The following is a 21,702-nucleotide window of genomic DNA, read 5'->3' on the forward strand; positions in this document are numbered from 1 at the left end:
AAAAGTCAGCAAAGGTGGTGTTTACCCAACTCTTGGGGCAAGAGAGTCAGATACCATATGCCCACCTCCAATCCTACTAGCCAAGGCTTTTCTGAGATGTTTTTCTTGGTCTATTCTCACTCTATAACCACAGCAACAGAACTAGCCCAGGTTCTTCCAAGGAGGAAGGCCTTTCGGGGAGACCTCCAGCCAGCTTCAGAAAGACTTCCATCAATAGGGTGAGGCTTCTTGGGGAAAGGCTCGGTGAGGAAGGTGCTAGAGCAGCTGCAATGAGGAAATTACTAGAGATTAGCTGTGATAAGTGTCATGTTCACCTTCATAATCACCTCCCAGGAAACTTGAAGTAAGCCCCAGCATGCTGAAGAGAAGGGGTGTCAAGGGTGGGGGGGCAGCTCCCATGCGCCAAAAGGGTAAGAAGGTAGAGTCTGTAAATCTTAAATTGTTGTTGATCTCAAATTTCTCAAATAGCTTGTTAAACAGAAGTAGCTAAGATCTTAGGAAGGGTAGCAGTGAACACCAGAACCACCCTTACCCAGAAGCAAGACTCAAGTCAGGCCCTGGTACCCTCCTTCTTTATTTGAGGGGAGTGTCCATGGGCTGTGGTTTGAGTGAGAAGAGTGCTACTAATGTTGAAGATATGGATTTTAACAAATTTGTCTTAAACAAATTTTCCCATGATGACTGTGTGGATTCATAGGGACACAGGGACCAGTGCTGACCTCAGGACAACCCAGTGTCAGGCCCCAGGCTCTGTGTGGCCCTGCGCTGTTTAACAAGTTGGATAGAAACTGATAAATGACTAGTCATAGCTTCAGATGACAAAACTGGCCAGGCCAAAATGATGAATGAGAAGGGATTTAACATGGGCATGTACAAAGCTCTATATTTCAGAAACCAGAGTTCCTTGGCATAAAAAATGAGACAGAACTGTTTCAGAACTACTCGCAGAGAGACGGTCTCGGCATTCTGTAGGTCTCAGGCTCCACGCAAGTCTACTGAGTGAGGAGCTGCTCAAGATGTGAATGCAACTGTCAGTACTGTGCCCCAGAGTCCTTGGATGCCCATGGTTGCTGTGCACCCTTCCCCTGGGATAGACCCTATGGCCTTATGCAGAGATCTACCCTGGGCTCTTGGAGCTTCCTAGCCCACATGCCAGAAGCCATAAGTGCCTGGAGTTTACTCTACCTCCACCCCTGGTGGTCTTACCCTAAGGTGGAACCTGTCCCTCAGGGGTCCCCTATGGGACCTGGGTGAAGCCAGGACTCTACATGAAATCACACTCTTGGCTTGGCTTCTGTCTCTTCCCTACTTTGTGTTCCTCATTTCTCTTTCCTCAATCAATCCAGAATCCTCATTCTAGCACAAGCTTCCTGGGAGCCCAGCCCCAGACCAGTGGTGAGAGATGGAATGGTTCTCAATGTGGCTCTGGGAACTACAGTTTCCAAGGGCCTCCGCCAGAGCACACATGTCCCAAACAAAGTGCAAAGCAGAGGGTGAAGGACCTGGAAAAAGTCTCTGAATTAGGAATGGTCAAGGAGACAGGTCATGGGCAAGAGCTATCCCTGTCCAGGCAGGAATTCTTCTCCTTTCTGCCATGGTTCTCCTGCCTGGCAGCCTTTTGGGCCCCCAACTATAGAAATAGCTATAGAAGTGCCCCCCACCAATACTCCAGCACATGCACTGAGGACTAATTCAGTGCCAGGCACTTTACATGGGTTATTCCTTTTAATCTTCACAGCAAGCCTAAGGAAGAGGCATCATTATCACACCTATTTTACAGATGAGGACGTTGAGGATCAGTGAAATTAGTAACTTGCCCAAGATCTCATGGCTATAGGTGAGATCCAGAATTCACACTCAAGTTTTAGACCACTAAGCTACAGTGTACCCCACCCTTGGGAAGGCATGTCAGTCTGTTAACCCCCTGTGAAATAATAATTTAGCACTTCCAGGAGACTGAGACCCAATCCGGCTGACACAGGTGAAGTCATGGTGGGCAGGACCATTTTCTGATTTTCCACCCTCTCTACACTATGTCTTCAGGCCATCAGTAATCTACACTCTGACAGGAATACCTTTCCCCCAGGTGGACTAGCAATTCCCTATGAGGGTGATGGCAGCCTGGGGTTTGGACATGAGATGTATGCCCTGTGTCCTGGCTGGGAAGGAGGTGACAAGCTCCAGGGAGCCAGACTTTAGCTGTTGAGGGCCCTAAAGGCTGCCAGGCAGGAGAGCCATGGACAGAAGGGAGAGGATTCCTGTCTGGGCAAGGAGCTCTAGTAATCTGGGGTGAATACTGCAAAGAACAGAATCTAGCAGAAAAATAAAACAAACAAGACCAGCCAGGACCAATAACCCTTCCCTGGCAAAACTCTGATTTCCAATACTTTATTTCAAATTCAAAATATATTGAATTCACAAATAATGAAATCTACCACCTCCCAGAGCAGGGCCTAACGGGGACCTAGAAAGTCATCAGAAATCTGGAGTCTCAGAGAAGGAGGCCTGTAAACTAAGCTGGTAGCCAAGTCCTGAGACCCCAAACAATTGCTGGTCAGGCCTGGCCCAGGAGGGGCCAAGCAAGGTGAGAGGCATGGGAGGTTTCTGTCTCCGGGGCAAATTCAGAAATTAAGCTGCAGGTAGACCACCTGGCTGAGGCTGTGTAGCCTGGCTAGTGAGGCGAAGGGCACAATTCCTACTGTCTCTTGACAGCAAGCTTAACCAGGAGGGTTTCTGGGGGCCCCAGCCATGCACAGCTCCAAGGCCAGTCTGGGTTTCAGTAACACTCTGAAAACATTTATCCCAGTCAAGATGAGGCAGGTGGGTGGCTTCAGTCATCCCATTCCCATTCAGGGCCCAGCCCAGCCTGCCATCCTGCCACGTCAGTTGTAGCCTAGAGGTGGCACAGATTAGCACACATCAGTCAGAGAGAGTGAACTCATGAGAATCTGCATATGACACAGGAGGAAGTCTCCTTATAAAAGGTTTCACTGGTCCCAGCCAAACCCCATGGCATGTGGCCCTTCACTGGCCCCTCCTGAACCTCCCATCTGCCTCCCTGTATCCCAGGTGGTGGCCTCACCTCAGTTGCTCAAACTAGAAATCTCAGCCTCCTGAAACTCCTCCTCCTTCCAGAATTCACTGCACACTGTGTATGTGTGTGTGTGTATGTGTGTCTACCCTTAACAGGCCCTTCCTTAGCTCCCACATCCCATTCCCCTGGGCTCCTACCTTCCACACTAATCTCTCCAATGACAGCCAAAATGTTATTTCTAAAATGAAACCGGGCCCTACCACCTTCCACAGCTCCCCTAAGTCCCTTTCCTCACCCATACCAGGATCCTAACAATGGGGACTCCCTTGACAGTCTCCTAACCCAACTAATATACCACTGCATTGCAGTGGCTCAACACTGCCCAAGCAGATGGGCACCTCCAATCCTCTGACCAGGATATTCTCTCTCTGCCTAGTACACCCCTCTCCCTCTGCCCACCTGTCTAGCCCTGCTGTGCCTTCAAGACCCTGCTCAGTTGATACCCAATGAGAAGGTACCCTCCTTACTCCAGTTTATCTCCTCTCCCCTCATATCCCCACAGCCATTAGCTCTTTCCTGTCTGGCCCCACTAGACTGGGGCTCCTATATCCCCTGTGCAGGGCCAGGCATGATGACAGCCCAGTACCCACATGTCACTTCCTAGAGCATAACATGCCTCCCCTGTATCACATATGGAGGGACAGACAAGCCCAGGCCCTGGGCCAGACAGTGAGTGCCCAGAGCCTCATGACATGACTGCGTGAAAACCTGCTTGATCACATTTTGAAAGGGGGCAACATCAAGTCCCCTTGATCCTATCATGCCCATCCCCTCTGCCCCTGCCCCACTGGCAGAAGTGGCTCTGATTTGCTGTCATTTTTAAGCAGGGATGGCATTTTGCCGGGCCCACCTATGAGTGGGAAAAATATTGTCTGGGTAAGAAGCCCACTGAGAGGCCTTGAGGGCATTCTGACTTCTGACTTGAAGCATGCCTTTCTCACCTTGCTCCTTTGCCTGTTAGCATGACTCTCCTGCTTTACAAACTAACCCATTGTTGCCTGTATCATTTCCATCTCAATGAGTACCAGTTCCCTAGAGGTGAAAAAAAGTAAGGTAGCTTTCAGGTCCTGGGTTCGCAGGGGTAGAAGTGGGCCCTGGAACAGGGCCATATGAGCAGGGCTGCATGTGAACCCTGATGCCACCCTCCCATGCCAGATGACCCTGGGCAAGACACTAACCTGGCTCCCGCATAAGGGTAGGCTGGCAGATTCTGTCCCAGAAGCTTGGATTTCAACGCTAAGCCCTAGGACGAGGACACGAGCCCACTCTCATCCTCCACGGGCCTTGAGACAACCTTGGACAATGAAGTCAGGCTGTACCAAGCCCTAGAATCCTGGGCTTCCCCATTCCCATGATCCCCTGGCCCCCGCAATCTGTGGCTCATGTCAGATCATGTGGGCCGGACTGGCTAATAGGCCCACAGGCCCTTCCGACCCCCACGGCCTCACAGCTCCAAGTGAGAGACTGCACCCCATGATCTTTCCCTTTTTCCATCCATTCCTGCCCTCAGTTTTTTGAAGAACTGCACCAGCTGAAAATAAATCCTTAAACCAAAGGAACGAGGTGATGAAGGTATAATTGCAGGCACTGTGACATATTTGGGGACAGATGGCCACCTGTTTTCCCCTTCCTGAGGCCAGCCCCTGACACAAAGGCCTACAAGGGAGCTGACTCTTAGAAGTGCCCTGCGGCTATTCTATAACACTCAGTGCCTTGGTGCTGAGGTGTAACTCCCTTCTACACTCGTGAGCTCAGTGAGGGCATGAATAGCCTCTGTCTTGTTCCCCAAAGAATCCATAGAACCTGGCACAGAATATGGACTCGGTAAATTCTTCTTGGTCACTACTGCCTTGCACTGACTGGCCATGTGCTGCAGGAAAACACTCCAGGCTTCGGCCATCCCTGCTTTGAATCTTAGCCCATCACTTCAAGCTGCCCAACTTGGACATGTCAGCCATAGCTTAACGAATGTCTGGTTTCATCTGAAGAAGAGGTGAAGAAGTGAAGACTCAACATAGTAAGGTAAGGAACACAGTGTGTGGCACACAGGTCTCTGATAGTGTCAGTTCCCTTCTCCAAAGACCCAGCCAACCAAGCCCTGTTATATTATATCTTAGCACTGCTTTAAAATAAAGCCACCAAGAGTCCCAGGGGAAATCATGGCAGAGCTCTGAAGAGAGACTGAAGAGAAGGTGAGTATTTTTACAGAAAAATCAGGATCTCCCTTACGCAAAGTGCTGAAACTCTGCCCCAAGTTCAGAGTCCAGACATGCAGGGATGTGGCTCTTAGGAATCAAGCCCTTTAAAAACCAGCAGAGCTGTGAGTAGCAGGAAGTCCCCAGGTTATAGTCCTGTGGTCTGCTGGCAGCTGACAGCAGAGACATGTCCATGGCTGCCACTGGCCCCCACTGTCCCTGGACTGGAGCTGAGTCCATGGGCCCAGGACAGCTCTTAGGGCCATAGCTCCTCACTCAGGGGCTGCGCTGGAACAGCCACAGCAGCTGGGTCGTCGCAGGGACTGCATGACAGCTCGAAGTGGCCCCCTCCGGCCCTCAGAAGAGAGGCTGTCCTCGCTGGTAGGCGCTAGCTGCAGCTGCTCAAACTGCATCTCCAAGTGCTTCTGGATGGCCATGCCAAGCACCTCAGGGTCCACTGCAGCTCCATACACCTCCCATGTCATGCCCTCAGCATCCCATCGTACATCCTGCACAGGGGATGGAACCTCCTCCAGGCTGGACCCCAGAGTTACCTCTGGGAATGTATGCAGGGCTGCAGGGGCTTCAAGGGGTGGGCTTGTGGCCACAGCCTTGCACACTGCCATGGGGGCCACCTGCACACCAGCATCCTGGGCTGACAGAGGGGATGCCAACATAGGGGCCAAGTCACTGGCTGAGGTCATGGTCCATACATCCTTGGTCCTGGCTCCAGTCTCCATAGCTAACTCAGTGGGACCCCAAAGGTGGGCACAGCAGTGGGAATGCCCAGGAAGTCCCCCAGGCAACCTACACTGGAACTTCATCCCATGCTGAGCCTGCAGCCCAGACTCACTCACTGATGCCACCAGCTTGGGAAAAGCCAAGATCCCTGTGGCAGGCAGTGCATGGCAGTAGCCGCTTGCCCCCATCTCCCTAATGCTACAGAGTAGAGCTGCTGGAGACAGAACATGGCAGGAGGTGGCAGCTGACTGCCCAGTGGCTTTGGGCCCAGCTTTGGGACTGCTGCTATGGATGGTTGTGCCTCCTAGTTCTTGTGGTGGCACCCGCACCTGACTCTCTTTCAGTGTCCAGTCTGAGTTTGAAGTTTCATCCTCCGGAGCCAGGTCCCTTTCCAGGCCTTCAGGGGCCTGACATTCCTGGCTAGAAGTATTGCTGAGCTGCAGCCGAGCCCTGTGGACTGGTGAGCTGCCAAGGGCTGAGCAGCTGAGGCTGGCCTTCCGAGCACCACTGTTGCCCCGGGTCTGGGTGCTATGAACCAAGTCCGAGTGACTCCTCTGCACGGCAGCAGCACTGGGGGCCCGCAGGCGACACAGGTCACCACCGCCCACAGTAGACACATTTCCCACAGTGCTGCTCCGCCAGTGGCCCACAGCACTGGACTGTAGCCGAGGGCTAGAGGCCCCTGCCTGCTCCATGCTCTCTGTATAGTGCCCCTCTTCCTCTAGGACACGAGGATCCATGCTGCCCTTACAAAGCTGGGTCTGCCATACAGTGCTGCTGGCACTCTTGCGGAGCTCTGGCCTCTGTCCCCCACCTTCACCCAGCAGGCTGGAAGAGCTCTGAGACAGGGGTTGTGGGCGGGGGCTCAGGGGTGCCCGGGTGCCCGGCTCAGGGTAGCTGGTGCTCATCACTGCCTGCAGGAGAGAGGGATGAAAAGAGTGGAGTTGAGTTCAGCAGCAGCACTTCTACTAGACTCTGTTGTGGGCTCACAAGAGCCTAGGCACACTGAGAGGACAGCTTTAGTCCCATCCTACCTGACCATAAGCAAAACAGTAACAGGACACCAAACACTTCAAACCAAGGTCATCGCACTTCATACACAGGAGTGATATTATAAATATCTAATGATCAGTACCAAGTGATTAGAACCAGCACAAGAGTAGGGTCCTGAAGACCACCCACCATGTCAGCTGTTGACTCTTTACCATTAGATTATGGGGATGGAGGGAAAGCTAGGAAAGAGGCCAAGTCGGCTAAGGCATGGTGGGTGGGGGTTTTGGGACAATAGCTCTTAGTCAATCAGCACAGAAGTATTGCAGTATTTTGATAACCAGTAAATACTAGCCTCGTTTCTCCCAGGACTATCCATCTGGCTTTGGAATGGGGCCTCCCTAGTACAGAGTGAGGACCTAGAGAAAATTTATGAGATGAACAAGCAGTGAATAGAAGACACACTGAGAACTGCCCTGGGTTCTCTCATGGCCCACCCCCATTCCCTCTGGTCTGAGCTGTCATGTCTCTGAAACTCAGTCTTGGTAGCTGTGAAGATGTAGGGAGTTCCTGGCTTCCACCTTAGGCTCCAGAGGCAGGGAGAGGACCCCCGCACCAGCCCTTTACATGCAGGGCTCACTCAGCATGTGTTCATTCATTCCACAGCCATCTTCCAAGCATCTACTGCATGCCAGGCTCTGACTAATTTAGATCCAGCTGTGACCTGGGAATGGGATCCCATACCATCAATCAGATGCACCCTCCATAAAGTTTAAATTCCTCTTGCCAAGTGTGCCTGCATCCTCCTTGCCCCCACCTCCCTGCCATTCCTGTCCCTTCCTCTAGCCACACAGACCCCTCTGGATTTGTCCACTAGCCCATCCATAGCCTTGAGTCAGCACTGGGGAACATCAGTGTCTCATTCTAGGGAAGCTTTCCTGAGTTGGCTGGCACCATGTCTGGCTGAGCACTGCCTGGCCTGGATGGAAGAGTCTGGCTAACCATGGACCTCCCACTAATCTGAAACTGTCAAAGAAGGCCTAGGGCCTGTTCCCTTCTGTCTGTCCAGCACCCAGCACTGACCTGACATATAGCTGGTACTCGGAGAACGTCTGCCGTATGCCTGACAGAGAGAAAAAGTGAATACAAGAGCAAATCGCGAAGGAAAGTGCTGAGTGCCAAAAACAGAGTCTGGTGGGGGGCATTTCCAAGGCAAGAGACCTTACTTTGTGTGATGGATCAGAAAGGTTTCCTGGAGGCCCAGTCATGTAAGTCAGGCCTGGAGAGAAAAGAGAAGAAAGGTGTCCAAGAGGAAGAAATGGAGTGAGCAGAAGGGAAGAGGTGAATATTCAGAACACTTGAAGGCCCCAGAAGGAATAGGGTCAGGACATCTGGATCAGCCTAGCCTAGCCCTGGTCAAAGCTTTGAATTAGGAACATCAGTCTGGGACTCCCTGCCCGGCAGGATGAGCTGGAGAAACAGGGCTGGGACAGCAGGCAACAGGTAGAGTTTGGGCAATTCCAGTCCTGCCCTCCCACTCTTGAGCTGATAAGAACTACCAAAAAACCAACCACTCTGGACAGGTGAGCAAGGCCACCTGAAAAAGGAATGTGGGAAGGGCCCACAGGAACTCAGTTTCTGTATAATTACAAACTTCTTGCTGTCCAAGCACTCAGGAGATGGCTGGTGGCTGTTCACGCCAACAGCGAGGATGTTTCTGGAGCTGCAGTCCTCTGAGAACTCAAGGCTTGCTATGGAGTTCAGTTCAGCACAACTTCCGGTGATGACATGATTCTACACTGCACTGTTCAATACAGTAGGAACTGGTCATACGTGTTTAATGACTACCATACTAAACTGCACAGTTCTAGACTCAGCCCTAACCTAGGTAGAAGTATCCCTGCTCTTTGTGGCTGAAGCCAGATTGGAAAAGGATGAGTAGCCAAGAGAGACTATGACCCAGGCCCAGCCCTCAAGGAGCTGTATGATGCACATGTAAAAAAGAAGAGCAACAAAGCCAACAACAATCACAGTGATGATGATGATGATGATGATGATGATGATGATGATGATGATAGCTCCCAGTACCAAATCACCCACCATGTGCCAGAATGTGCCACATCCTATCCAGCACAATCTCATTTACTTGTCAGAACAACATCATAAGACATCATTATTCCCATTCTACAGAGGAGAAAGCCAAAGCTTCGAGAAGTTTAGTGACTCACCCAAGGGCACACAGCTGGTGAGTAGCTAAGCCAGGAATCAAACCCAGGAGTGTCTGTGGTTCTCTGTACCCTACTCCCTCTCAAAGCACTGTGCAGACCTCCATCCTGAACACTCTCACACTCCACTGTCAACAACTTTTTAATTAACCGTTGCCCTGACTCAACTTGAGCTCAGCACCCAGCACATTATCTGGCACTTGCAGTGGTACCCAAGACATGCCAGTGGAACAAGTGAATAAGAGGGAACAAAGACTGTACCCCCGCCCCACCTGCTTCTTAGCAGCTTCTTAGGCTGCCTGGAATCAGGAGGGCAGGAGGTGCACCTGCTGTCTGGCAAGGCTATGGGTCACTGATGGCCCCTGGCAGCGAGATAACCACCCAGCCACAGGTCTAAGAACACCAAGGAGACCCTATCTGGACAGCCTACATAGTCATTGGCTGAGCTCTACCTACCCCAGACCCTCCTAGGGAGCAAGGCCATAAAAAGCCAAGCAAGGCCCTGGCCCCCCTGAGGAAACAGGTGGAATGGGGCTAGGGTGTCCTCAGGCCCCACTAGGAGTGAGTGAGAAGCCATTGGTGACAACGGTCCTGCTGTGTCTGTCTCATCAGGTGGTTGCCCAGTGCCCAGGGCTAGCTATGACCCAAAAAAGCAGCGACCACAAAGACCCCATTGAAGAGAGGGTATGTATCCATTGCTTCCCTTCCTCATCCTAAACCACAGTGGCAGGTAACAAAATTGAAACCTGGAGCAGCTCAGAAATGTCAAAGAACCCATAGCTGAATGCCAACAGGGTCTTCCTCCTATAGCTTGGCCTTCCCAGGCCTGAAAGAGGGAAGGGCTCTGAGGAAAGTCACCCAGGTTATCCCCCAAGAAAAGTGTCCCACATCCCCTACCTCAAAGAAGGGCCTTGCAAGGAGTGAGGGGAACTGATCAAATGTGCCTTGGAGCCATGAGTGAGCAGGCAGGAATAGGGGTCTGCTGCCAATCCTTGCTCTTTCCCTTCCTACATACATGCCTTCAGGTGGACACCTAATCTCCTTGAGCCTCAGTTTCCCCAATATGCAAAAGAGAAGTAAATACCCTCTGCAGGGTTGTTATGAAGAGTAAATGTGATGGTATATGGACTATCTGGAATGGTGATTATTAATAATAATCTTTTCTTCCCCCTTCCAACAGGAGTGACTTCTGCTCAAGGTATCATAGAAATGAGTATAGGAGAAAGGGCAGAAAGGCCCTTTTAGGAAGCTATTGAGATACCCCCTAGGTGTCTAGTTTCGCTTCCCAATCCTTCCTACCTTCATCCCATCCTAAGACCTAGCCGCCACCAGTGAACCCAATGTCTTCATCATGACACTAAGTTTCCCAGTCTATTTCAACCCTTAATCTGAGAGGATATACACACACATTCAGGCACATGTGCATGGACACAACACAAGTTTGAAGTCTACATTCTAAATGCCCAGAATGGCAAGACCATCTGCCTTAAAAACCATGGAAAAGGCTCTGGTTTCACCCTAAAGAGCCCCTGGGAAGATGTTTTTAGCACAAGATAAAGGGCAGGCACATCAAGGTATCCAAGACCCCTAGTGTTCTTTAATGTTCTCTTCCCTTCACTATTTGATGCCAATCAAAGCTGGGAAGTGACCAATGTCCTATGGCCAATGCGCTGTGGCCAATGTAAGACTGTCCTGATGCCTCAGTTCTGCCTGTCAGTAAATAGAGGAGCAACCAGCCTCATATGCAGCAATCAACCAATGTCATTCTGTATAAAAGCTTCAGTTCTGCAGACACTTCCAGACTGAACCAACTAAAAGGACTGCTAGGTCTCTTGGTCAGAGATTCCAACTCTTGCTATGTCACCCCAGTACAGGAGCACAGGCCTTTTGGTGGGTGCCAAGGGAGACAACCAAAGCCCCTGCAAGCAGGCCCCTTCTCAGACCACATTTGTGGCATCCAGTAAGCCCCCTTTTAAGGGGTGGAAGCAGTTGGATGATGCCTTCTGCTTCCAGCAAAACCAAAATAGGAAAGTCAAACCCACATGGTCTGGAGGGGAAACTGCTCAAATGTTAAAATCTGGACCTTAACCCCCAGGACCACATAGAGCAACACACCTCACAAATCCCCCATTGTAGAGTAAGGGTGTGGCAACCTTCAGCAGGTAGTCTGATCCATCCCAGCAGCAGCGAATGGAGGCCTGACGGGAAGGCTCATGGCCAAAGTTGGGTAATGCAGCAGGGAACATTCCTGAGAGGGAGTGTTTAGAGGGGACAAAAACTGCCCATCACAGAGATGAGCCTTTAAGAACTAGACGTCCAGGAAACAAGCAGTGCCAGGGAAGGGTTCTAGGGTAACTGTAAGTTAGTGGCCCCAAGGACCCACCTCTGGTCAAATGAGAGAAGCCTAAGCTCCCACCAGCCCCGGGCTTCCTCCCCTGAGGAGAATTTGCCCACACTTCCCAGGAGGCACCTGGGGTGGAGAACGTAAGCCCCAGGACGCAGCTGCCCCAAACCAGAAGCATCCTGGTGGCTGATGTGTCCCTACCTGCATGCTCAGGGGCACCCATGCACCGCCATGGGCCCACCCCTTACCCGTAGACAAACCAGAGATGGACGCACAGGCCCTTTTACTGTGCGACCCGACAGGAAACAGCGTCTATACAGCTGCATTCTGCACACCAATTGTACAGGCCATCTCTAGCTGCGGGGCCAAAGGCCTGAACACACCAGACCAACACCCTCCCCAGGGCAGGGCTCCCTTCTCCGCCCCTCTCGCTCAAAGCCCACCCAGACTCAGGGAGGTCTTCAACATGATCCCCAAAACTGGGCTACAAACCTCCCCAGCAGCACTGACAGTAATTGAAGGAAGATGGAGCTGTGGGGCAAGGGGTTAGGGATGGAGGGCAGGAGGAATAAGAAGGAAAGGAGGTTTGGCGCTGGGGGCAGTGAAGGGGAGTGCGGTGGGATGGAGGGAGGGAAAAGGAAGAAGGAATGGGAGCGGGAAAAAGCAATAGGTGCAGGGGTAGAGGCAGAAGGAGACAGGGTCCTGGGCAGAGTAAATGAGAGGATGGGCAGAAAGGGATGAGATAAGCAATGAGAGGAAAGCTAGATGGTGGGATGCGGACATTGGGGGCTCTGAGAACTGGGCGAGGGCCGAGATGCGCAGGGAAGGTGAAGCATGAGGTTCTGGGAGGCAAGAACGGGAGGCGCCGCCCATACCACCACCCGCCACGGGCACTCTCGCAGCCGGCCTCTCACCCTCTCGCCCTCCCGGGGCCGCGCAGGCCAGCGGAAGCGCTTCTCCTGCGGCCGCCACAGGTGCCTGGCGCAGCGGCCCAAGATGGAGGAAGACCCCGCCTGGCCCGAAGTCACCGCCAGACTCGACCGCCAGGCCCGCGGAGCCGGCGCTGGGATGCGCAGAGGGGTGACTGGGAGGGAGAGTACCAGAGAAGGAGGGGCGGAGGGGGCGGTGGCTCAGCTCACCTGGACCCGCCCCCGCGCTTCACCGCCTGCGTCGGCGTCCGGCCCCGCCCCCGCCCCGCCCCCAAGTCTACTTCACCATAGCCCCGCCCCTCAGTTCCCGCTCCCCTCCTCAACACGCCCCGCACTGAGGTCTACAGTCGCTCTGGCAGTTCTCTTCCTTGCAACCCATCCCTTGTCCTTCGTCATCCTGGCTCCGCCCTTCATTAGTCTAGAGCTTCTTTCCCCGCCCTCCAAACCCCTGAGTTCTAGGGTCCGCACTCTCGGATAGAGGCCAGGATCCTCCTAGCCCTGGCCCTACAAATCCCTATTCTCCAAGTCCCACGCTCTGGGACCCTAAGACCGACCCTAGTCCTTTGAGCTCCACCTCCACAGCCCCTCCACACTCCCTGCCTTGTACGCAGAGCCCTCCTTCCAGCCTCCAGGACCCCAACCTCGTAGACTCCATCTCCGCTCTGCCACCAAGGCCCTAATTCTTCCGCCCTTTTCCCTGCCCGCGTATCTATCCCCACCTTTGCCCTCAACCCGATCCAACTCTGGGCATTCAACTCCAGTCCTCACCATTGAACCCTGCTCAATAACCGTGCGGGTTGGGGAGGACGGTCGGTCGCGGTGAGCTGACCCCACCCAAAGCCTACACCCCTTCCTGACACTCTTGAAGTCCCAAAACTACCTCCTTTGTTCCCCACCCACCCCACAATGTCTGGAGTGGGTCCAGGTGGGAACTCCCAGTCACGGCCTACTAGGCTAGGGGCCTGAGTGATGGGTTCCCTCAACTTCCCGTAACGTCAGGCAGCTGCAGATCGGGCTCTGGGCTCACAGACTCAACAGGCAGCCACAAGCACAGGCTTTCCTTCTGCCCTCAAGGAGTTCCTACCACCCACCTCCAGGGCCTCCAGTTAAGAAGAGCTTGTCCTATCTCTGAGCCCCAGTCTCTGGAATTTGGGTCCCAATGTCGACCCTCCTCCATTGACCTCAGTTCTGAGGACCCCTGAATTGCTTGCCTAGCTGTTTGCTGAGGGATCTGCACCCCTCTGGTCCAGTGGCCTGAGAACCGACACCATCTCGACCCCTCCAATTTGGGAAGACTTCAGGCCCCAGTCTCAAATCTGTCCTCTCTCAGCCCTGTGCTGCCACTGGAGTATCGGGAGGGGGTCTTCAGAAAGTCCCCCCACCCCACCCCCCACCCCACGCCCTTCCCGGCACTGGGAGCAGGGCCAAGAATGGATAGCCCAGGCAGGAGAATGCACCATTCACTCTGGCACCTAGCCCAGGGGAGGGGTGTGTGATACCATGTAGCCGGGATCTTGCACACAGCCACCCCATGCCTTGGTGTGTTCCCTGCATTTGGGACCCCTCCCAGCCTTATTATCCCTGTCTGTAGCTCTGAGCTGCCTCTCATCAGTTTGCTTCATGGGCCCAAGAAGAAAGCAAATACCACCATGTCAAGCACAGCATTTGGCCCTACAGGTCATACCCTCATGCTTTTCTGTCTGGCTTTTAACCACATGCACCACACTGCCTACTCCTCTAGCCTGAGATCTTGTTTCTTAAGGCCTGGAAGCTTTAGTCCTATCTTTTTGGCCCCTACCCCTCTGGTCAGTTAAAGCTACAAACCGAGAACTGACTCGCTGGTGGAGTGGATGGACTTTTGCTCAGGAAGACCCTTTCTGAGCAATCCCAGGGCCTGGCATATGGCTGCCTCAGGAAGCTGAGCACTGGAGGCCAACAGCAGTGTCCAAGTAGAGGCTCCAGGCATTGGCCTTCCCTCCCCCCCTCCCCGCCACACACACACACAACCTGGCAGGGTGGCAGGGAGGTCCTGTAAAAGAGGGGCAAGTATGGGATTTGCCGAGCTCATCACCCACACCTGCCCCTGTCTAGAAATTAGAACCCCTCCTTCCACATCTCAGAAATTTAACTCATAGTCTATTTTTAGGAAAGTCAACTGAGCAGCAAGAAGGGATGAACTATGTGGGGTTGCAAAGAATTAGCGGCAGATCCAGGACTCAAAAATGGGCCCCCAGCTCCCCAGAGGCCTTCCAAATCCTTCATCTGAGTGTTTCAAGGAGGTCTGCTTGGAACTGGATGTCAGAAAATGTCTGCCACCCTGGACGCCTACAGATGCAACTTGGCAGGACCTGCCACCAGGGTCTCCGAGCATCACCCTGGCTTTGGCCCCTTGTCCACTTGATTCTCTTCTTCCATTTGTGGCTTGTCAAGGAAGCTCCCCTTGCTGCCCAGGGAGAGCCATGGGTGGGGTATCAGACATAAATTGCAATCCCAACTCCCCCTTCCCCCATTCACTGGCTCTTCAATTCCACACCCAGACAACACTGTTCATCTCTCTGAGTGTCAGTTTCCTCATCTGCAGAGTGACAATAATTATACTTGCCTCACAGGACTGTGGAGAGGAAGAGATTTGTGAAAGTGTTCTATAGAGTGTTCTTGCTGCTATCAGTCATTTGATCAAATATTTATGGAGCTTCTCATGTGTCAGGTTCTGGAGATACAAGCCTGGACTGCATAGTGTGGGGGCAGGAGTGGGGTGTGTTGGTTGATTTGGTAGAGAGAGGAGGCTCTGGCTTAGGACCTCATGGGCCAAGTGCCATTTCCTTAGACTCAGAATCCTGACAGAAGAGGAGCAAGTATGGTGCACTCGGAGTTCAGTAAGGGCACAATGAGATGGAGGAAACACCAGGTGGAGAGGCAAGTTACACATACAGGACTTGAGTTTCTAAAAGGTCTGGGCATCCTGGGTACAGGGGTCCCTGAAGTCAAAGCAGTGGATAAGGTCTTCAGAGAGAGAGTAGAAAAGAGGTCCTATGAACCAGCTGTGAGTAATCAAGTAGCAAAGGACTGAGAAGGAGCAGCCAGAAAAGAACGAAAGAAACTGGGATATTGCTGTGATCCAAGGCATCCAGAGCAAGCAGCAGCTTCAACAAGGCAATGGAGCAGAAGCCACTGGAGTGGACTGAGGGATGCGTTGGCGAGAATCGAAGACAGTGCAGGTGAAGACAACTCTTTTAAGCATTGCTATAAAGGGAAGAAAAAAGAAAAATGTCACATCGGAAAAGATGCAGTGTCAAGAGAGAGATTTTTTTTTTTGTTTTGGGCTCTGTTTTATGGGTTTTTTTTTAAATACATGGAACCTATTTCTGTCTATAGCTTTGAGCTATCCCTCATCAGTTTGCTTTATGCCTCATGTAGCAGGGATCCTTGATTTGTAGCAACAGAAAACAACTCTGGTTAAGTTAAGCAAAAAGGAAATGTGTTGGAAGACTGCTGAGAGCTCAGAAAGGAAGCTAATGCTGGAGAGTTTGCCTTGGTTCTTTAGGGCAGGAGCCAGGTGACTGCTCCACAGTCTCACCCTGCCACCATCACAGAAAGAAGGATTCTAGTTGTTTGTCCTTCGCATGCCTCTCAGCATGCATCCCTCAGTCCACTCCAATGCAACCCTCAGCTCCCAGGGGAACAAGGGTTCACTTGACTGAGCTAGGGCCATGTGCCCTCTAACCTTGGATAGATAATAAGAGGAATATCTGGCCAAATGCATCTCTAGGAGCACCCACAGCCCACCAAGACTGCACACGTAAGACATTTTCTCCAGATGGAGAAATGGAAGCTGGGCAGTCAGATACAGACAGATCCACTACACATTGTAACAAATTGAGCATATTTCACAAACAGGAGAAGGATCCAGAGAGAGGGAGTAGATGAAAAACAGGAAGAAGTGGTAACCTTTGCTGGCATAAGGTCCCCACGGGTTGGGATCCAGAACATGTGAAACAAGGCTAGGGGTATCTTCTCTATAATACAAGAAGAAATGAAGAGGGTAGTCCTAGGTAAGTTACTAGATTTGGGAATTGAAGTTTGGTGGTTTCAGTTTTCTCTGTGAAATAAAGGGCAATTTCATGTGCTGAGACAGAAAAGGGAAGACGGCAAGGTTGGAGAGATGAGGAGAGCAGAAGAGGTTTAAAATAGCCATTGCAAAGAACAGAAAAGCTTGTTGGGCCAAAGGAATCCAGTAGATGATTGCCAGGCAATATGGTAGCCCATGCAATATTGGTGACCAGTAGTGATACCCCCCAGAAAAAATCTTCATCAAAGAAAAACAAGTTTTAATTAGGACTCAGTTGTAAGAGAGCAAAAAAGAGAGTCAAAGGCCACAGCCTTCTGGATCCTGGTGTCAAGGAGGATACACTCGAGCTGCCTGGACACTTCTGCTTTCACAAGTTGAGTTGTTGACTTACCAAGAGTCAATTAAGTTTGTGTCAAAGTTACTTTTTCCAACTGTACATGTTATTACAGAATTTAATTTAAAAGCATGTTAAGTAATGGCATATGAATATGAAAAGAAAGTTTTGTTCCTATGAAAAATAGGTTAAATGCTTTGGAAAGTGAGTCATAGAAACCAATGTCAGTTAAGTTTAAGTGTGGGAAAGGCAACTTGAAAAAGAATAGGAGGAAAATCATAGCAATCCAGAAAAATTCTGAATCAGATTGCTTTTCGACTGTCTTTAAGTTACTGACTTGCTTGTTAGCCAATCATTTATCTGACTTGAATACTGGATAAAAGGGCTAATATTGTATAGTTTAGGCTAGTGAGAGAATTTATTGTCTGGCTTTGGGCATTGTTAAAGCCAAAGGTTCAGATTATGAGGACTGAGCTCTACCTCGCTGCCTCCTTTCCTCTGTTTCCCTCTGGATTAGACTCATCCTGACATAGGCTCTCTCCTCTTGGGGACAGTCTGGCAGCCCCAAATCTACATTCTCACATCTTTGGATCCACAAGTCAAATTTTAACTGACTCTGTTTGACAATCCTGGGCCAGAGGGAGAGAGCTCTTTGATTGGCCAATGTGTGTTGCATGCTCCTCCCAGGAGGTTTGGAACACTGTATTATGACTGACAGCCCCTCCAGGGTGGCAAAGTGGTGGAAAGATAAGATGTTGTTGCCAAACTAAAGGGAAAGTGACAATGAGCTGGCCCAAAATACAAATAACTACTGCAAGAAGCATTTCTGGGAGTCTCAGAAAAGGACACACTGAAAGTTCAAATGTGTCTGTGTGTCATCAGTGCCTAAGGAAGAGAGAATTTTGAGTAGTTGAACAGTTTTTCAGACCAAAAAGTCCATAGAGTGTGAGAGACTCCTCTAGCCATAAGTTCCTTGAGTGAAAAAGAAACTGACTTCCTAGAATCTGGCATTTAATAGGTACTCATGGAAAGGGAAGGGACGGGAAGGGACGGGAAGGGGAGGGAAGGGAAGGGAAGGGAAAGGAAGGGAAGGGAAGGGAAGGGAAGGGAAGGGAAGGGAAGGGAAGGAAGAGAAGAGAAGAGAAGAGAAGAGAAGAGAAGAGAAGAGAAGAGAAGAGAAGAGAAGAGAAGAGAAGAGAAGAGAAGAGAAGAGAAGAGAAGAGAGAAAGGAAGGAAAAGGAAAGGAAGAAAGGATGGAAGAAAGAAAGGTGGGGAAGAAGGAAAGGAGGGAGGGAAAGAAGAGAGGAAGTATATTTAGGAATACTTATTACCACCACAAATATTTTACTTAATCCCTAATAAATGCCAGTCCTAGGCTATGAGCTGAGAACACAGGCTGAATCAAAGGTGCCTTGTCATGGGGATTTAAGGGCAGCTATGACAGACACAAACAGACAGAAAGGACTGGGGCACACAGAAGAGAGGCCCTGTGCTAGACATCTCTTGCTTTTTAGCTCCCCACAATCTATCCCCCTATTTCATTTAGGGGATCACTCAAAGACAGACTGCTAGTTGTCCCCCAATACTAATTCTCCCCTTCTATAGTAATATAACTCCTCTAGCCAAGAATATGCCTGCTCAGAATAGAAACCACATTTCCCAGATACCATGCAGCAAGGCATGCTATGTGACTGGGTTCTGTTCAGTGAGATGTTAGAAGTGATGCATACAATTTCTCAGTCGTGCCCTTCAGAAGGAATGGCCTTGCCCTTTTCCCTCTGTACTGGTGGGCATGAAGTTATAGTGTTAAGCCAGTTTGCATCATTTGTGGTTGCCCTCACATCCCTTGCCCAAGGAGAGGGCTTTCGAAGCTTTGGAAGAACCGTCAGAGCACACAGACATTTGGTTGGCCAAAAGGATAGGCTGGGACTGATGGTCATGATCTCCTTCTATGTTTAAACAATTGCAGCTTTTTACCTCGGGGCATAGAAATCCAGAAGAAAGACTGTATTTTCTCATCTTCCTGAAAGCTGTATTTGGCCAAGTAACCAGTAGGACTGAAGCAAGGAGAGGTGATGCCTTTAATCAGAGTGAGTAAGCCTTTTCTACTCTTTCCTCTTTTCTGTGTCCACCAGCTGGGTAGCAAAAGTGGTGAAACATCTCGAACCCCATGGACAGACAATACCTAAGGACAGTTAAGCAACAAGATAGGAAAAATCTGGGCTTCCAGGCTGCTTACTTGCAGGAAGATGAGAAAGAAACTTCTATCTTGCTTAAGTCAATCTTATTTGAAGTCTCTCTTTAGCAGCTCAACCTATATTCTAAAAATTACTCACCCTCTCTCCTCTACACCCATGTGTTTTGGGTAAGTCTCAGAAGAGGAGCGTATGACTAGGCCCAAGCCTAGTGATTAACTGCATCATATTACCCTGGCCACAGAGATTGTTCGAATAAGCATGTGTCCCACTTAGAGCCAACAACATGCAGTAAAGAATTTCTCTGGGAGTTCTGAGAAGAAAACTCACTCTCTTCCATAAGGGAATATGGAGACTGAAGCCACCATCTTACACAAAGCCTGATCCTGGAGCCAGCCTAAAGGGTGACAAAATGAGGGAGGATGGGATAGAAGTCAGGTCCTTGGTACATATCTGAGCCTTGTGACCAGTTAAGGCTGAGGCTGAGTCTGATCTCATCATTTGACTTCTCAACTAAGGAAGCCAATAAATATCCTTTTTTGTTTAAATTAGTTTGGGTTAAAGTCTCATCCCTTGGTCCCTAAAGCAGCCTCAGTGGTAGTCTTCAGCCAAGCCTGGTAGTATTGTGGAGGTAACATGGAAGACAGATGCCTGAGTTCAGTCTTGTAAAGTAAGTCAGAGACTATTTGAAGCTTGCTTGGGGGAAAAAAATGGGTTTGTTATAAGGATTCATGTAGATCTGAAGTAGAATTGTAAAGTCCTCAGGAACAAGCAATGCAGATCCAGAATTATCCATTACTGCATTGCATTCTTCCCGGAGCTATGTGCACTCTCTCCCTCTTGATGTTTCTCTGCTCAGCTCTCTCTACCAACTAGCACTCTCTACTGATGCAGAATTTCTGCTGCTTGGGATACCTTGAATCACCAAGACCTTAGCATCCACTGGAAGCATCTCTTAATGTATCCTTCTCACTTCTTCCCCTGCAGCTAGCTGCCTCACTCCTGCCATTTCTCCCAATTCCCACTTCAAACAAGAGGACTCTGATAGACATAGGTCATCTTTAATGCCAGAGGAAAACTCACAAGTCCTGGATTCAGTGCCTGGTTCAGGTGCCCTCTTCCATTCAGAGGACATAAAATCTAAAATATTTCCACCTACCGTGTTTAAGGAGTTGAGAAAATGCCAAGTTATTGTATCAGCTTTTAATTCTTATAACCACTCCCAACAGTTACCCCCAAATTCTAGGATTGACTTATAATAAACACATTTGAATCACTGTGACCTAAGAAATATGGTGCTCTGACTGGAGGGCTCTGAATCAAGCCTAGCTTTTGAGTTAAGGAGAAGTTAGCCCACCCTAGGACATGGTCTGAGAATAAAGAAAGACAATGGATTTTGTCACCAGAGGAAGCAAGAATGGATTCTAGACAGGAAAAAACAACAAATGTCCACTGTAATCTGCACCTTTGGCTGCCACACATCCACACCTATCCTTACTCCCATAAACATACTTGCTAAAATATTCTTGTTTAAAATAATGCGGTTATACCACACACCACTAAAACTTATTCATTCCCAGTGCAACAGAAGAAAACAGAGGATATAGATTCTCAATTAGTTGCTGCATCCAGCTCCAGGTCTGGAATCTCTGGGTAATGTGTGGTCCTTCCAGAGAAGCCAAAAAGGACTATAGTAAGTGAAGTTCTGAGGACCTAATTGGAGGGCCAATTAGGATGATTTCTTCAGAGTATCACCAGAGGAGTGAATAAATTCCAATTGGTTTCATCTGGGTTATCCCACCCAAGATTCAAGTTTCAGTCTGAGAGGATCTAATTGGCCTAATTTGTATCCTTTACCAACTCCTTAACCAGGGGAGAGCAGGGAAGAGTGTATCAAATGCAAGAGGAGACATGGTTTCTGTTACTTTAAGAGGGAAACCATGATGCAGGGCTAAAATGGTAAATTCTCACTGCATGTATTTCTATGGCTTGAGCCAGCTAATGGGTGGGTGGCTGGGTCAGATGTGGCATCAATGGCAGCTCTGGCTATGCAGATCTCCCGAATGCCTGGGAATCTGTGGACTCCTAATTCTTGTCATGAAGCCACTAATACAGCCCTTGCTTGCGGGGAGTGGGGATTGTTTGTGCCAGTTCAGGCCTAGGTCTCAGTTCCTCATTGATCTGATCATGACTTTGACGGAGGATCAAATAGCAGACATGCTAATTATCTACCTACATCCAGATAGGCTAGGTTATGCTGCAATGGCAAACCTCGAAAAAATATCAATGGTTTAACTAAACAAGGTGTATTTCTCACTCGTGCTTTATGTCCATTGTAGGTTGGAAAGTGAGCTCTATTCCTATACTTCCTCAGGGACCAAAGCAACTAGAGGCTTCCTGATACATGCTTTTACAATCACATCAATAGAAAAGAACATGGAGATTATGCACCAATTTTTAAAGCTTCCACTAGAAAGTGACACATGTCACTTTTGATCATATTTCACTGGCCAAAACAAATCACACATCTATGCCTAAGCCCCAAGTGGGGCTTTGTATCACCAGCATGAAAAGACAAAAACCAGA

The 21,702-nt window shown here is 50.0% G+C and overlaps 1 protein-coding gene across 1 annotated transcript; it reads right to left on the reverse strand.

The window, feature by feature from the left end:
* Positions 1 to 5,329: 5,329 nt before the first annotated feature.
* Positions 5,330 to 12,580, reverse strand: GPRIN2 (G protein regulated inducer of neurite outgrowth 2). The gene is made up of 2 exons (XM_016142779.2): positions 12,504 to 12,580; positions 5,330 to 6,944 (listed from the first exon to the last, which is right to left on the reverse strand). The coding sequence occupies exon 2, from the start codon at positions 6,936 to 6,938 to the stop codon at positions 5,562 to 5,564; it is 1,377 nt and encodes a 458-aa protein (XP_015998265.2). The 5' UTR covers positions 6,939 to 6,944; positions 12,504 to 12,580; the 3' UTR covers positions 5,330 to 5,561.
* Positions 12,581 to 21,702: the final 9,122 nt, after the last annotated feature.

Source organism: Rousettus aegyptiacus, unplaced genomic scaffold, assembly GCF_014176215.1.
Source record: "Rousettus aegyptiacus isolate mRouAeg1 unplaced genomic scaffold, mRouAeg1.p scaffold_m13_p_6, whole genome shotgun sequence".
Lineage (NCBI taxonomy): Eukaryota > Metazoa > Chordata > Mammalia > Chiroptera > Pteropodidae > Rousettus > Rousettus aegyptiacus.

Excerpts from the sequence above, each read along its gene's own strand:
- GPRIN2 (XM_016142779.2), bottom strand. The coding sequence starts at position 6,938 with ATGAGCACCAGCTACCCTGAGCCGGGCACCCGGGCACCCCTGAGCCCC.